The sequence below is a fragment of the Coregonus clupeaformis genome, chromosome 40 (genome assembly GCF_020615455.1).
Source record: "Coregonus clupeaformis isolate EN_2021a chromosome 40, ASM2061545v1, whole genome shotgun sequence".
Classification (NCBI taxonomy): Eukaryota; Metazoa; Chordata; class Actinopteri; order Salmoniformes; family Salmonidae; genus Coregonus; species Coregonus clupeaformis.
This window is the reverse complement of record NC_059231.1, coordinates 10,452,966-10,469,394: the sequence shown is the minus strand read 5'-3', so window position 1 is coordinate 10,469,394 and position 16,429 is coordinate 10,452,966. Positions and strand designations below refer to the sequence as shown.

At 46.3% G+C, this 16,429-nt stretch overlaps 2 protein-coding genes across 2 annotated transcripts; both read left to right on the top strand.

Moving 5' to 3' along the window:
* Positions 1-2,768: 2,768 nt before the first annotated feature.
* On the top strand, positions 2,769-8,834 carry ercc1 (excision repair cross-complementation group 1). The gene is made up of 9 exons (XM_041868903.2): positions 2,769-2,907; positions 3,597-4,103; positions 4,248-4,351; positions 4,827-4,926; positions 5,115-5,191; positions 5,515-5,614; positions 7,957-8,028; positions 8,132-8,200; positions 8,451-8,834. Exons 1-9 carry the CDS (start codon positions 2,845-2,847, stop codon positions 8,511-8,513), a joined length of 1,155 nt encoding a protein of 384 aa, XP_041724837.2. The 5' UTR covers positions 2,769-2,844; the 3' UTR covers positions 8,514-8,834.
* Positions 8,835-13,030: 4,196 nt separating this feature from the next.
* LOC123482900 (glutenin, high molecular weight subunit PW212-like) lies at positions 13,031-14,943 on the top strand. Its single transcript, XM_045212022.1, has 2 exons — positions 13,031-13,042; positions 13,195-14,943. Exons 1-2 carry the CDS (start codon positions 13,031-13,033, stop codon positions 14,941-14,943), a joined length of 1,761 nt encoding a protein of 586 aa, XP_045067957.1.
* The last annotated feature ends 1,486 nt before the right edge of the window (positions 14,944-16,429 follow it).

Below are 16,429 nucleotides of genomic sequence, written 5' to 3'. Positions count from 1 at the left end.
AACACTTAAGCGGTTTAAGGGGAAACATTTAAATGTCTTGGAATGGCCTAGTCAAAGCCCAGACCTCAATCCAATTGAGAATCTGTGGTATGACTTGAAGATTGCTGTACACCAGCGGAACCCATCCAACTTGAAGGAGGTGGAGCAGTTTTGCCATGAAGAATGGGCAAAAATCCCAGTGGCTAAATGTGCCAAGCTTATAGAGACATACCCCAAGAGACTTGCAGCTGTAATTGCTGCAAAAGGTGGCTCTACAAAGTATTGACTTTGGTGGGGTGAATAGTTATGCACGCTCAAATGTTAAGTTTTTTTTGTCTTATTTCTTGTTTGTTCACAATAAAAAGTATTTTGCATCTTCAAAGTGGTAGCCTGTTGTGTAAATCAAATGATACAAACCCCCAAAAAATCCATTTAAATTATTTCACTTATAATTCACTGTATCACAATTCCAGTGGGTCAGAAGTTTACATACACTAGGTTGACTGTGCCTTTAAACAGCTTGGAAAATTCCAGAAAATGATGTAATGGCTTTTGAAGCTTCTGATAGGCTAATTGGCATCATTTGAGTCAATTGGAGGTGTACCTGTGGATGTATTTCAAGGCCTACCTTCAATCTCAGTGCCTCTTTGCTTGACATCATGGGAAAATCAAAAGAAATCAGCCAAGAATATCTATATCCACAGAAAAACCAGTCCTATATTGACATAACCTGAAAGGCCACTCAGCAAGGAAGAAGCCACTGCTCCACAACCGCCATAAAAAAGCCAGACTACAGTTTGCAACTGCACATGGGGACAAAGATCATACTTTTTACCCCCCAAGTTCTCTCACGTCACCCCGCTCCTCCGCACACTCCACTGGCTTCCAATTGAAGCTCACATCTGCTACAAGACCATGGTGCTTGCCTACGGAGCTGTGAGGGGAACGGCACCTCCGTACCTTCAGGCTCTGATCAGTCCCTACACCCAAACGAGGGCATTGCGTTCATCCACCTCTGGCCTGCTGGCTCCCCTACCTCTGCGGAAGCATAGTTCGCGCTCAGCCCAGTCAAAACTGTTCGCTGCTCTGGCACCCCAATGGTGGAACAAGCTCCCTCACGACGCCAGGACAGCGGAGTCACTCACCACCTTCCGGAGACATTTGAAACCCTGGCTATAAGGTGAATGCACCAATTTGTAAGTCGCTCTGGATAAGAAAATATAATAATAAATGACGTAAATGTAAAAATGTAAATGTGGAGCACGGGGGTGGCAGCATCATGCTGTGGGAGTGCTTTGCAGCAGGAGGGACTGGTGCACTTCACAAAATAGATGGCATCATGAGGAAGGAAAATTATGCTATGTTATATTGAAGCAACATCTCAAGACATCAGTCAGGAAGATTAAGCTTGGTCGCAAATGGGTCTTCCAAATGGACAATGACCCCAAGCATAATTCCAAAGTTGTGGCAAAATGGCTTAAGGACAACAAAGTCAAGGTATTGGAGCGGCCATCACAAAGCCCTGACCTCAATCCTATAGAAAAGTTGTGAGCAGAACTGAATAAGCGTGTGCGAGCAAGGAGGCCTACAAACCTGACTCAGTTACACCAGCTCTGTCAGGAGGAATGGGCCAAAATTCACCCAATTTATTGTGGGAAGCTTGTGGAAGGCTACCCGAAACGTTTGACCCAAGTTAAACAATGTAAAGGCAATGCTACCAAATACTAATTGAGTGTATGTAAACTTCTGACCCACTGGGAATGTGATGAAAGAAATAAAAGCTGAAATAAATAATTCTCTCTACTATTATTCTGACGTTTCACATTCTTAAAATATAGTGGTGATCCTAACTAACCTAAGACAGGGTATTTTTACTGTGATTAAATGTCTGGAATTGTGAGAAACTGAGTTTAAATGTATTTGGCTAAGGTGTATGTAAACTTCCGACTTCAACTGTATATATACACAGTACCAGTCACATGTTTAGACACACCTACTCATTCAAGGGTTTTTCTTATTATTTTCTATTTTCTACATTGTAGAATAATAGTGAAGACATTAAAACTATGAAATAACACATATGGAATCATGTAGTAACCAAAAAAGTGTTAAACAAATCAAAATATATGTCATATTTTAGATTCTTCTAAGTATCCACCCTTTGACTTGATGACAGCTTTGCACACTCTTGGCATTCTCATTACACAGCAGCCTATACGCAATAATAGGCACTGTCCCATTATTCATCGATAAAAACAGTTACTGGGGCTGGGTGAACATTAATGTTTGGGCCGACCAGGTGATGAGTAAAACTGGAAGATTATGCACAGTTTCATAGGTCTACCATCTCAAAGTCAACCATCACCCTGTGCTGCCTGCTCCTGCCTGTGACTGACTCCTGCGTCTGAGGTTTCACACCCACAGTGACAGCCATGGGGCTCCACTTCATTATCCTTCAGCAAAGGTTACACAATCATACAGTTTTGGTGTCTGTCTCTTTCCTAGTAGCCTACAATTGAAGATGCTGGCACACATCTGTTACGGAGCTGTCGTTGCCCAAGGGATTTTCCTCCAATTTTTATTTTCCTTCTTCAAAAAGTACTTTTAGGGGTTGGGGGTGCAATGCTCTGCCCCATGTTCTAAACACGCCAGCAGAAATGCGTTCAGATCGACGAACCGTTTCCTTCTGTGGAACTCTTGCGTCCTCTGGTGACAGATTATGGAAATACTGGTAGTGGAATCGATTACTCCTTAATCAACAGCATAAAGTCATGCCTGGTTGACATTTTCGATGCTCGACAGTGGACCTCAAAACAGAGTGGCAGTTGGCTATGTGGCTAGCTAGAGCATGTATTTGATTCAAATATGGAAAAGAAGAGGTTTAATATCAACCTAGACGACTCTGCCTTCACAAAAGAAAGAGCCCCGGTAAATAAATTGCTAATTAGCTAGCTAATCACCAGATATTTTTCAAGGTTGAATTTATTATTATATTATATTATATTATAAGGTTGTAGGCTAGCTAGCTATTCTATCAATGCTAGTCTTGTTAGCTATCTAGCTAAGTTAGTAGTGCTGGCCAAAGCTACAGCAGAGATCTTTGGAGTCTCGAAACACTGGATACTGGTCTATCGTTTGCCCAGATTGTACTATTGGGTTGCAGTAGCAGACCAGACAACCAGTCCCACAAACCTCATCCGTAGCTAGTCTTTTTGACGTTACTGAAGTATGCTAGCTAAATTACTAAAATGTAAACGTTATTGTGGTTAACACCTACAAGGAAGGTTGAAGGTAGCAAGTGGTTGAAAATACAGTTTTCTGCCGGTTGTAGGGTTTTGGACCCCTATACACTAGTCATAACTTTCCAACTTAGCTTTGATGATTGTAGAGCATTACAATACACATTGCATATGTCATGTGTTAGAGAACTGCATGATCACATTATTAATAATAATATGCCATTTAGCAGAAGCTTTTATCCAAAGCGACTTACAGTCATGCGTGCATACATTTTTACGTATGGGTGGTCCCGGGGATCGAACCCACTACCTTGGCGTTACAAGCACCATGCTCTACCAGCTGAGCTACAGAGGATCACCCACCTTGTTCTCTTGCAGGTGAAACCCCTGTTCCAGCCTTCCTCTAAGGCAGGCCAGAGTGCATCATCATCATCATCATCAACCACCTCTGAGACCACAGCTCAGCCTGCACCCCCGTCTGCTGGCCAACCGCTATCATACGCGGAGTTCATTGTCCAGAGCAAAGGCCATGCTGCACCTCCGCTTCCACGGGTCCCCTCGGCTCCGCAGAGAGTGGGGCAGTCCAGGGTGGACGCTGGGACTGGGATAGAGACCGGGACTGGCAGTTTGAAGCAGGGTCCCAGTCAAGGAGTACAAGGTGGGCCTGATGGTACATGGTGTGAGAGGCCTCAGGACCAGGACCAGGCCCAGGGGACAGAGTGTCCGGGTTCTGGTGGGCCACCAGGGGTTACAGAGGGAGAGGAGGGGCAGAGGGCTGGGACCGAGCAGAAGCAGGAGGAGGGTCAAAGGGCAGAGGGCAGCAACATCCTGGGTCATCCTAAACCAGTGGGGTCTGGTAATAGTATCATAGTCAGCCCCAGACAGGTAAGAGTGATGGATGACAAAAAAAGCTACAGTTGAAAAATTGAATTTAAAGTCTTTGTTCAGAGAGGCTTTACCAATAGCTTAAGAAAGCTTTGATGTGTTGTCTTACTAATTAATCTTGATACCCTGGTTGTTATTGTGCAGAGAGGAAACCCCATTCTGAAGTTTGTGAGGAGTGTGCCTTGGGAGTTTGGAGAAGTGGTCCCTGACTATGTCCTGGGACAGACAACCTGCGCTCTCTTCCTCAGGTGTGTGTACAATACATGCTTTATGGACTTTTTACCCTGTGTTTGTGTGTGTAATTGTTGTGTGTGTGTGTAATTGTTGTGTGTGTGTGTGTGTGTGTAATTGTTGTGTGTGTGATGTGGCCTCTTGTGTTCCACTGAAACCTGTCATAATGTCAACCTCTCACCTAGTTAGTGAGTAACCGCTAACCACCTTTTCTTTTCCTATTGTTTTATTCTGTGAACCTTTACACCTTGACTGTTGCTATGCAATGACTACTCTGGAATAAACTATGCTAGTCATGTTCTAATGGAAGAGGTTCTCATAGTCTCTCCCCCTTGTATTTGTGTCTGTGGTTATTGGTGTTGTCCTGGCTTGGCCTGTTGGTGTTGTCCTGGCCTGTTGGTGTTGTCCTGGCCTGTTGGTGTTGTCCTGGCCTGTTGGTGTTGTCCTGGCCTGTTGGTGTTGTCCTGGCCTGGCTCGTTGTTGGACCGGCAGTCTGAGGTACCACAACCTCAACCCCAGCTACATCCACGACCGTCTCAAACTGCTGGGCCAAACCTTCACCCTCAGGGTTCTACTGGTGCTAGTTGATGTGGTGAGGCTAGTAAACTGGTATTTTCTCCTAATTTATTGTTGAATTGAATTAACAAGAGGCCATGATTATAGTGTAAAAGTACTTTATACTGATACTTTTTCAGCTTGTTGAGTGATACACATCACATTGCAGCTTTGCCTAATACCCCACTCTCTCCCGTCCCCACTCTCCCTGGTGGTGTGTTGCAGAAAGACCCTCACCATTCTCTGAAAGAGCTGGCTCGTATCTGCATCATGGCTGACTGCACTCTCATCCTGGCCTGGAGGTAACACTCTCATCCTGGCCTGGAGGTAACACTCTCATCCTGGCCTGGAGGTAACACTCTCATCCTGGCCTGGAGGTAACACTCTCATCCTGGCCTGGAGGTAACCCTCTCATCCTGGCCTGGAGGTAACCCTCTCATCCTGGCCTGGAGGTAACACTCTCATCCTGGCCTGGAGGTAACACTCTCATCCTGGCCTGGAGGTAACACTCTCATCCTGGCCTGGAGGTAACCCTCAGTCAGGAATGGAGAGTAGCAGCTGTAGCCTATGTAATGACAGTGTTTGAGAGTGAAGATTTTAAGTTGGAACTTATTTTTCTTAACAGTCCAGAGGAGGCGGGGCGTTACCTGGAGACGTATAAGTCCTATGAGAAGAAACCAGCTGATCTGCTGAAGGAACATGTGGAGAAAGACTACCTGTCTAAGGTCTGAGCCAATATGGGCCATCACCAACACAGTCATATTAATACACTGAACTAAAATATCAACGCAACATGTAAAGTGTTGGTTTCATGAGCTGATGTAAAAGATCCCAGAAAATGTCCTTACACACAAAAAGCTTATTTCTCTCAAATGTTGTGCAGAAATGTGTTTACATCCCTGTTAGTGAGCATTTCTCCTTTGCCAAGATAATCCATATACCTGACAGGTGTGGCATATCAAGAAGCTGAGTAGACAGCATGATCATTACACAGGTGCACCTTGTGCTGGGGACAATAAAAGGCCACTCTAAAATGTGTGGTTTAGTCACACAGCACAATGCCACAGATGTCTCAAGTTTTGAGGGATCGTGCAATTGGCATGCTGACTGCAGGAATGTCCACCAGAGCTGTTGCCAGATAATTTAATGCTAATTTCTCTACCATAAGCCGCCTCCAACATCGCTTTAAAGAATTTGGCAGAACGTCTAACCGGCCTATCAACCGCAAACCACATGTAACCACGCCAGCCCAGGACCTCCACATCCGGCTTCCTCACCTGCGGAATCGTGTGAGACCAGCCAGCCGGACAGCTTATGAAACTGGGGGGTTTGCACAACTAAATAATTTCTGCACAAACTGTCAGAAACCGTCTCGGGGAAGCTCATCTGCGTGCTCGTCGTCCTCAGCCAGGTCTTGAACTGACTGCAGTTTGGCGTTGTAACCGACTTCAGTGGGCAAATGCTCACCTTCGATGGCCACTGGCACGCTGGAGAAGTGGGCTTTTCACGGATGAATCCTAGTTTCGTCTTTACCGGGCAGATGGTAGACAGCGTGTATGGCGTCGTGTGGGCAAGCGGTTTGCTGATTGTCAACGTTGTGAACAGAGTGCCCCGTGGTGGTGGGGCTATGGTATTGGCAGGCATAAGCTACGGACAACGAACACAATTTGAATGCCCAGAGATACCTTGATGAGATCCTGAGGCCCATTGTCGTGCCTATTCATTAGCCGCCATCACCTCATGTTTCAGCATGATAATGCACGTCCCCATGTCGCAAGGATCTGTACACAATTCCTGGAAGCTGAAAATGTCCCAGTTTTTCCATGGCCTGCATACTCACCAGATATGTCACCCATTGAGCACGTTTGGGATGCTCTGGATCGACATGTACGACAGCGTTTTCCAGTTCCCACCAATATCCAGCAAGAAGAATGGGACAGGCCACAACCAACAGCCTGATCAACTCTATGCGAAGGAGATGTGTCACACTGCATGAGGCAAATGGTGGTCACACCAGATACTGACTGGTTTTCTGATCCACACTCTTTTTTTAAAGGTATCTGTGATCAACAGATGCATATCTGTATTCCCAGTCATGTGAAATCCATAGATGAGGGCCTAATACATTTTTTCAATTGACTGATTTCCATATGAACTGTAACTTCGTAAAGTCTTAGACAGGTAGTACACTGAACAAAAATGTCAAAGGTCTAAGCTGCTACTGGCCATAGCCAACAGTCATATTAATACTACCTGTCTAAGCTTCTACAGGCCCCATAGCCAACAGTCATATTAATACTACCTGTCTAAGCTGCTACAGGCCATAGCTAACAGTCATATTAATACTACCTGTCTAAGCTTCTACAGGCCCCATAGCCAACGGTCATATTAATACTACCTGTCTAAGCTGCTACAGGCCATAGCCAACAGTCATATTAATACTACCGGTCTAAGCCTCTACAGGCCATAGCCAACAGTCATATTAATACTACCTGAATAAGGTCTGAGCTGCTACAGGCCATAGCCAACAGTCACATTAATACTACCTGTCTAAGCTTCTACAGGCCATAGCCAACGGTCATATTAATACTACCGGTCTAAGCCTCTACAGGCCATAGCCAACAGTCATATTAATACTACCGGTCTAAGCCTCTACAGGCCATAGCCAACAGTCATATTAATACTACCTGAATAAGGTCTGAGCTGCTACAGGCCATAGCCAACAGTCATATTAATACTACCTGTCTAAGCTGCTACAGGCCATAGCCAACAGTCACATTAATACTACCTGTCTAAGGTCTAAGCTGCTACAGGCCATAGCCAACAGTCATATTAATACTACCTGTCTAAGCTGCTACAGGCCATAGCCAACAGTCATATTAATACTACCTGTCTAAGTTTCTACAGGCCATAGCCAACAGTCATATTAATACTACCTGAATAAGGTCTGAGCTTCTACAGGGTACAGCCAACAGTCACGTATACAGTACTTCTACATATACAGTACTTCTACAGGAAATTATAGAATTAAAATCCCGATTTTTAATGAAGTGTTTTGTTTTTACAGGTGACAGACTGTCTGACCACTGTGAAGTCTGTCAACAAGACTGACTCCACCACTCTGCTGTCTACCTTTTCTGTAAGAGGCTTTCAGTATGTTGACATGAACAGTACTAATACTACTAACTACTAATGCACTCAAATGATTTGTCTTGAGTTGGCTGAGAGATGCTCTTTCTCAGTCCTTAGAGGGGATCATCGATGCGTCTAAAGAAGACCTGGTTCTCTGTCCTGGACTGGGACCACAGAAGGTGAGCAGAAAGGAATGTGTTCGATTGACGGAAGGAGAGGAGTAGTATTCACTTGAATCTAAAATATGACCTTCAACGTTAATTATTATAATTCAGTGTGATTGTTTCCAAACATCGATGGTTATTTCAAAACCCATTTAGGAAAAGATATCCTCGTTTTTAGAATCTTCATCATTCGAACAGTGTCACTTTTCCTTGGTTAGTCTCCGTTATATTGAGAGGTGACGTGTTTGTTTGCTGTGTCCCACAGGCCAGACGCCTCTATGACGTGCTACACCAGCCCTTCCTCAAGGCCAGGAAGAAAGACGGCTGACCCACAGACGGTCCTTACTACTGGACTGTACTGTTGACCTGCTGCTCAGCAGGGAACTGGCTTCCATTATGACCCATCTCCACCCTAAGGACTGGTTCAACTGGGAACAGGACACATTATGACCCACCTCCACCCTTAGGACTGGTTCAACTGGGAACAGGACACATTATGGCCCATCTCCACCCTAAGGACTGGTTCAACTGGGAACAGGACACATTATGACCCATCTCCACCCTAAGGACTGGTTCAACTGTAATGTAATGTCAGTGTTTTTTTTCAGTCGAGCAGTGAATTTCTAACACAGATTCAACCACAAAGACCTGGGAGGTTTTCCAACGCCTCGCAAAAAACGGCACCTATTGGTAGATGGGTAGAAATAATAAAAGCAGACATTGAATATCCCTTTGACCATGGTCAAGTTATTAATTACACATTGGATGGTGTATCAATTCACCCAGTCTTTACAAAGATACAGGCGTCCTTCCTAACTCAGTTGCTGGAGAGGAAGGAAACCGCTCAGGGATTTCACCATGAGGCTAATGGTCACTTTAAAACAGTTACAGAGTTTAATGGCTATGATAGGAGAAAGCTGAGGAAGCATCAACAACATTGTAGTTACTCCACAATACTAACCTAATTTACAGAGTGAAAAGAAGGAAGCCTGTACAGAATAAAAATATTCCAAAACATGCGTCCTGTTTGCAACAAGGCACTAAAGTAATATTGCTAAAAATGTGGCAAAATAATTACCTTTTTGTCCTGAATACAAAGTGTTATGTTTGGGGCAATCCAATATAACATATTACTGAGTACCACTCTCTGTATTTTCAAGCATAGTGGTGGCTGCGTCATGTTATGGTTATGCTTGTAATCATTAAGGAATGGGGAGTTTTTCAGGATAAAAAAATAAATGGAATGGAGCTAAGCACAGGCAAAATCCTAGGGGAAACCAAACACTGGGAGATGAATTCACCTTTCAGCAGGACAATAACCTAAACCACAATGCCAAATCTACACTGGAGTTGCTTACCAAGAAGGCAGTGAATGTTCCTGAGTGGCTGAGTTACAGTTTTGACTTAAAGCTGCTTGAAAATCTATGACAAGACTTGAAAATGGTTGTCTAGCAATGAGCAACAACCAATTTGACAGAGCTTGAAGAATTTCGAAAAGAAAAATGGGCAAGTATATACAATCCTGGTGTGGAACGCTCTTAAAGACTTACCCAGAAATACTCACAGCTGTAATCGCAGCCAAAGGCAGTTCTAACGTGTTGATTCAGGGGTGTGAATACTTATGTAAATTATACATTTCTGTATTTCATGTTTTTTTTTTATCTTAACATTTCTTCAAACATGTTTCTACCACTTTTTCGTGATATCCAATTGGTAGTTACAGTCTTGTCCCATCGCTGCAACTCCCATACGGACTTGGGAGAGACCAAGGTCAAGAGCTGTGCGTTCTCCGAAACACGACACTGCCAAGCCGCACTGCTTCTTGACACACTGCTCGCTTAACCCGGAAGCCAGCCGCACCAATGTGTCGGAGGAAACACTGTACAACTGGTGACAGTGTCAGCGTGCATGCGCCCGGCCAGCCACAGGAGTTGCTAGAGCGCGTGATAGGACAAGGACATCCCGACCAGCCAAACCCTCCCCTAACCCGGACGACGCTGGGACAAGTTTGCGCCACCTCATGGGTCTCCCGGTCGCAGCCGGCTGTGACACAGTCTGGGATCGAACCCGAGTCTAGTGACGCCTCTAGCACTGCAATGCAGTGCCTTAAACCGCTGCGCCACTCAGGAGGCCTTTGTAGTAAATTTTGATAGTAGAATAAATGTTTGAGTCATATCGATGACGCATAGGCTATTTTCTAAATGAGAAGTTGTTTTTTACGGGTAGTTGCTCTTTAAAATACAAGGGGAATACACCAGGCCCTAGCTATGAACCAGCCTACCACCTCTAAAGCTCCCCTCTTCTAACTGGAAGATGTGCTGTTGTGGGTGATTTGCAGTGGTGATAAATTAGATTTACAAAATAACAAGGCACTTCAATCTATTGTCTTTCCCATTCACCCTCTGAATGACACACATACACAATCCATAAAAATCCTTCTTTAACCTGCCTTTCTTCCCTTCATCTACACTGATTAAAGTGGATTTAATAAGTGACATCAATAAGGGATCATAGCTTTCACCTGGACTCACCTGGCCAGCTTGTACAGAGGGATAATGGCAATTAATTTGTATGTCTCTGCTTACAGTTTGAAGGAAGTTAAAGGTAGTTTCTGGAGGTATTGCTAACTTGCGCAATGACTGGAAGTCTACAGGAGCAGCTAGCATGCTAAATGGCAGCTAGCATGCTAAATGGCAGCTAGCATGCTAAATGGCAGCTAGCATGCTAAATGGCAGCTAGCATGCTAAATGGCAGCTAGCATGCTAAATGGCAGCTAGCATGCTAAATGGCAGCTAGCATGCTAAATGGCAGCTAGCATGCTGAACTATCCCATTAAAACATTCAAAGTAAAAGAAGGCATGATAGGGACGTTATTTTCCTTCCACCGGAGAATGAGTCTCCTCTCCTCCATCACAGTTCACTTGTTCTGGTGGACAGACTGGCACCTTACCTAACCTCCATCTGGTGAACAGACTGGCACCTTACCTAACCTCCATCTGGTGGACAGACTGGCACCTTACCTAACCTCCATCTGGTAGACAGACTGGCACCTTACCAAACCTCCATCTGGTGGACAGACTGGCACCTTACCTAACCTCCATCTGGTGGACAGACTGGCACCTTACCTAACCTCCATCTGGTGGACAGACTGGCACCTTACCTAACCTCCATCTGGTAGACAGACTGGCACCTTACCTAATCTCCATCTGGTAGACAGACTGGCACCTTACCTAACCTCCATCTGGTAGACAGACTGGCACCTTACCTAATCTCCATCTGGTAGACAGACTGGCACCTTACCTAACCTCCATCTGGTAAACAGACTGGCACCTTACCTAACCTCCATCTGGTGGACAGACTGGCACCTTACCTAACCTCCATCTGGTGGACAGACTGGCACCTTACCTAACCTCCATCTGGTGGACAGACTGGCACCTTACCAAACCTCCATCTGGTAGATAGACTGGCACCTTACCTAACCTCCATCTGGTAGACAGACTGGCACCTTACCTAACCTCCATCTGGTGGACAGACTGGCACCTTACCTAACCTCCATCTGGTAGACAGACTGGCACCTTACCTAACCTCCATCTGGTAGACAGACTGGCACCTTACCTAACCTCCATCTGGTGGACAGACTGGCACCTTACCTCCATCTGGTAGAGTGAGGTGGGAGGCTAAAGCGATAGAGGACATTTTTGGGACAGTGGCAGACAAGAACATGTCCGAAATAGGAGGGGGATGCAACCAGCTCACTGAATGACCTCGGCACCAGGGCAAGGTACACTGAATGACCTCTGGACACCAGGGCAAGGTGCACTGAATGACCTCTGGACACCAGGGCAAGGTGCACTGAATGACCTCTGGACACCAGAGCAAGGTGCACTGAATGACCTCTGGACACCAGAGCAAGATGCACTGAATGACCTCTGGACACCAGGGCAACGTGCACTGAATGACCTCGACACCAGAGCAAGGTGCACTGAATGACCTCTGGACACCAGGGCAAGGTGCACACTAAGTTGACAGCAGAGCAGCAGACCATGATACGGTCACAGGAGATAAAACACCAACAGACAGACACAAACACACAACACACACACACTTCCAAACTCTGAACTAACACCGTTGACCCAAACCAACATCAGTGTGTGTTTTCTATTCATTATTGAGTTTGTAGCTTGTAATTTAGATCATTTAAATCTGTCCTCATTATAAAGATTCACTGCTGGCTGATATAACCTTACTCTTTTCCTTAAGGAACTGCTCCAGAACCACCTCAGCCTGCAGAAAACAAGCCTTATATGTTTTTGCATAGATTTTCATTTAAACTTTTAAAATGTTTAATTGGTCATTACTGACTAATGATGAATGTTTTTGATTCTCTAAAACACTATGTTGTTGCTTTTGTTTTTTTTCTAGCTCTTACCCTGACTCCTTTGTTGGGCTCGGCCCGGTACTGTGCCGCTATGTTGTCATGGTGATTGCGGTAAAGCTCATAGCCTCCCGGTGTGGCGTACATCCCATCCTTCATCCCCTGATCCATCGGAGCAGACAGCTTCTCCAGAAGGGCCTTGCACTTCTTCTCTGAGGCATCCTTGTTCTGTTTGAGAAGGTCGGCGGAGTGGTTCCTAATGGCCTCCTGAAAGATTGATTGGGAATTTTCAGATTCAGGTGTGTAGAATAAGATACAAGACATAGTGCTATTGGTGTTTCTCTGCCAGAGTGATAATAAGACAAATCAATTTACAGCCAAATCAGGGTGGGGCATGCAGCTGATATAGAAAAATACAGATCATGAAGGAATTTAGTGGTGATCATTTTTTGTGAAGGGGGGGTGCAGACATGGGTTTTTCTGCCCGCTGCCCGCGCTACAGACGGCTATATCGGTCCACTAATACAGGACTAGTAAAGGCCCAGTGCGCTACTTTTGTGTAAAGAAAAAAAATCAGGGGGTGCTGCAGCACTCTCAGCAACCCAACTTCCCTCAGCAACCCTACTTCCCTCAGCAACCCTACTTCCCTCAGCAACCCTACTTCCCTCAGCAACCCAACTTCCCTCAGCAACCCTACTTCCCTCAGCAACCCTACTTCCCTCAGCAACCCTACTTCTCTCAGCAACCCTACTTCCCTCAGCAACCCTACTTCACTCAGCAACTTTACTTCCCTCAGCAACCCAACTTCCCTCAGCAACCCTACTTCCCTCAGCAACCCTACTTCCCTCAGCAACCCTACTTCCCTCAGCAACCCTACTTCCCTCAGCAACCCTACTTCCCTCAGCAACCCTACTTCACTCAGCAACTTTACTTCCCTCAGCAACCCAACTTCCCTCAGCAACCCTACTTCCCTCAGCAACCCTACTTCCCTCAGCATCCCTACTTCCCTCAGCAACCCAACTTCCCTCAGCAACCCTACTTCCCTCAGCAACCCTACTTCCCTCAGCAACCCAACTTCCCTCAGCAACCCTACTTCCCTCAGCAACCCTACTTCCCTCAGCAACCCTACTTCCCTCAGCAACCCTACTTCCCTCATCAACCCTACTTCCCTCAGCAACCCTACTTCCCTCAGCAACCCTACTTCCCTCATCAACCCTACTTCCCTCAGCAACCCTACTTCCCTCAGCAACCCTACTTCCCTCATCAACCCTACTTCCCTCAGCAACCCAACTTCCCTCAGCAACCCAACTTCCCTCAGCAACCCAACTTCCCTCAGCAACCCAACTTCCCTCAGCAACCCAACTTCCCTCAGCAACCCTACTTCCCTCAGCAACCCAACTTCCCTCAGCAACCCAACTTCCCTCAGCAACCCTACTTCCCTCAGCAACCCAACTTCCCTCAGCAACCCAACTTCCCTCAGCAACCCAACTTCCCTCATCAACCCTACTTCCCTCAGCAACCCAACTTCCCTCAGCAACCCAACTTCCCTCATCAACCCTACTTCCCTCAGCAACCCAACTTCCCTCAGCAACCCAACTTCCCTCAGCAACCCTACTTCCCTCAGCAACCCAACTTCCCTCAGCAACCCAACTTCCCTCATCAACCCTACTTCCCTCAGCAACCCAACTTCCCTCAGCAACCCAACTTCCCTCATCAACCCTACTTCCCTCATCAACCCTACTTCCCTCATCAACCCTACTTCCCTCATCAACCCTACTTCCCTCAGCAACCCTACTTCCCTCATCAACCCTACTTCCCTCAGCAACCCTACTTCCCTCAGCAACCCAACTTCCCTCAGCAACCCTACTTCCCTCATCAATCCTACTTCCCTCAGCAACCCTACTTCCCTCAGCAACCCAACTTCCCTCAGCAACCCTACTTCCCTCAGCAACCCTACTTCCCTCAGCAACCCAACTTCCCTCATCAACCCTACTTCTCTCAGCAACCCAACTTCCCTCAGCAACCCAACTTCCCTCATCAACCCTACTTCCCTCATCAACCCTACTTCCCTCATCAACCCTACTTCCCTCATCAACCCTACTTCCCTCAGCAACCCTACTTCCCTCATCAACCCTACTTCGCTCAGCAACCCTACTTCCCTCATCAACCCTACTTCCCTCATCAACCCTACTTCCCTCAGCAACCCTACTTCCCTCATCAACTCTACTTCCCTTATCTACCCTACTTCCCTCAGCAACCCTACTTCCCTCATCAACTCTACTTCCCTTATCTACCCTACTTCCCTCATCAACTCTACTTCCCTTATCAACCCTACTTCCCTCATCAACTCTACTTCCCTCAGCAACACTACTTCACTCAGTAACCCTACTTCCCTCATCAACCCTACTTCCCTCAGCAACCCTTATCAGGGGTTCCCATCTCAGGGGTTCCCATCTCAGTGGTTCCCAATTCAGGGGTTCCCATTTCAGGGGTTCCTATCTCAGGGGTTCCCATTTCAGGGGTTCCCAACTCAGGGGTTCCCAACTCAGGGGTTCCCATATCAGGGGTTCTCATCTCAGGGGTTCCCGTCTTCAGGGGTTCCCATATCAGGGGTTCCCATATCAGGGGTTCCCATATCAGGGGTTCCCATTTCAGGGGTTCCCATCTCAGGGGTTCCCATCTCAGGGGTTCTCATCTCAGGGGTTCTCATCTTATGGTTCTCATATCAGGGGTTCTCATCTCAGGGGTTCCCATATCAGGGGTTCCCATCTCAGGGGTTCTCATCTTAGGGTTCTCATCTCAGGGGTATTCATCTCAGGGGTTCCCATTTCAGGGGTTCCCATTTCAGGGGTTCTCATTTCAGGGGTTCCCATATCAGGGGTTCCCATTTCAGGGGTTCCCAATTCAGGGGGTCCCATTTCAGGGGTTCCCATCTTCAGGGGTTCCCATCTTCAGGGGTTCTCATCTCAGGGGTTCCCAATTCAAGGGTTCCCATATCAGGAGTTCCCATCTCAGGGGTTCCCAATTCAGGGGTTCCCATTTCAGGGGTTCCCATTTCAGGGGTTCCCATATCAGGGGTTCTCATCTCAGGGGTTCCCATCTTCAGGGGTTCCCATCTTCAGGGGTTCCCATCTTCAGGGGTTCTCATCTCAGGGGTTCCCATTTCAGGGGTTCTCATCTCAGGGGTTCCCGTCTTCAGGGGTTCCCATCTTCAGGGGTTCCCATCTTCAGGGGTTCTCATCTCAGGGGTAAGGACCGAGATCTCCTCCTGTTTTGCATTAGTATGATATTACATATTGTGTGTGTTAAATGATTGACAGGACTGTTTTTGTGATGACTGCACTAATTGGAGTAAATCAATGTGGCTTTGACAGTAATGACCGACTGAGGTTAGTGTGTGTTAGTGTGTGTTAGTGTATGTGTGGTAATGACTGAACTCCATTGTTGTTGTTTGTGATGTCACAGTGTCTCAGGGACCAGTCTGCTGCTCTGCTTGGTCAGATGGACAGGCTAAAAACACATAAGACCTCTTCAATCAGTTCCCCTCATAATGTCTTCTCTCCTTATCTAGTGAGACTGATAATGATATTCATTCATATCCTTTTATTCATAGATCCATGTGACTGAAAGGTGGTTGTGATGTGTATGTGAACGTTCATCCTTAGAGACGTTCCATGTATCTGTCAGTTGGTTGTAATGGAATTGAGAGGGCCTTTGACTTTGGCAATGTTTGGGACCCTGACAGAATATATCTGCCCTCAGGCTGGGTCATTGGTAGGTGTTGCTATGGGTTCAAGGGTAGGTGTTGCTATGGGTTCATGGGTAGGTGTGGCTATGGGTTTATGGGTAGGTGTGGCTATGGGTTCATT

Coding starts and splice junctions, on each gene's coding strand:
- ercc1 (XM_041868903.2), top strand. CDS start 2,845: ATGGAAAAGAAGAGGTTTAATATCAACCTAGACGACTCTGCCTTCACA. Junction 4,104..4,247: donor TCATAGTCAGCCCCAGACAG/GTAAGAGTGATG, acceptor GTTATTGTGCAG/AGAGGAAACCCCATTCTGAA. Junction 4,927..5,114: donor TACTGGTGCTAGTTGATGTG/GTGAGGCTAGTA, acceptor GGTGTGTTGCAG/AAAGACCCTCACCATTCTCT.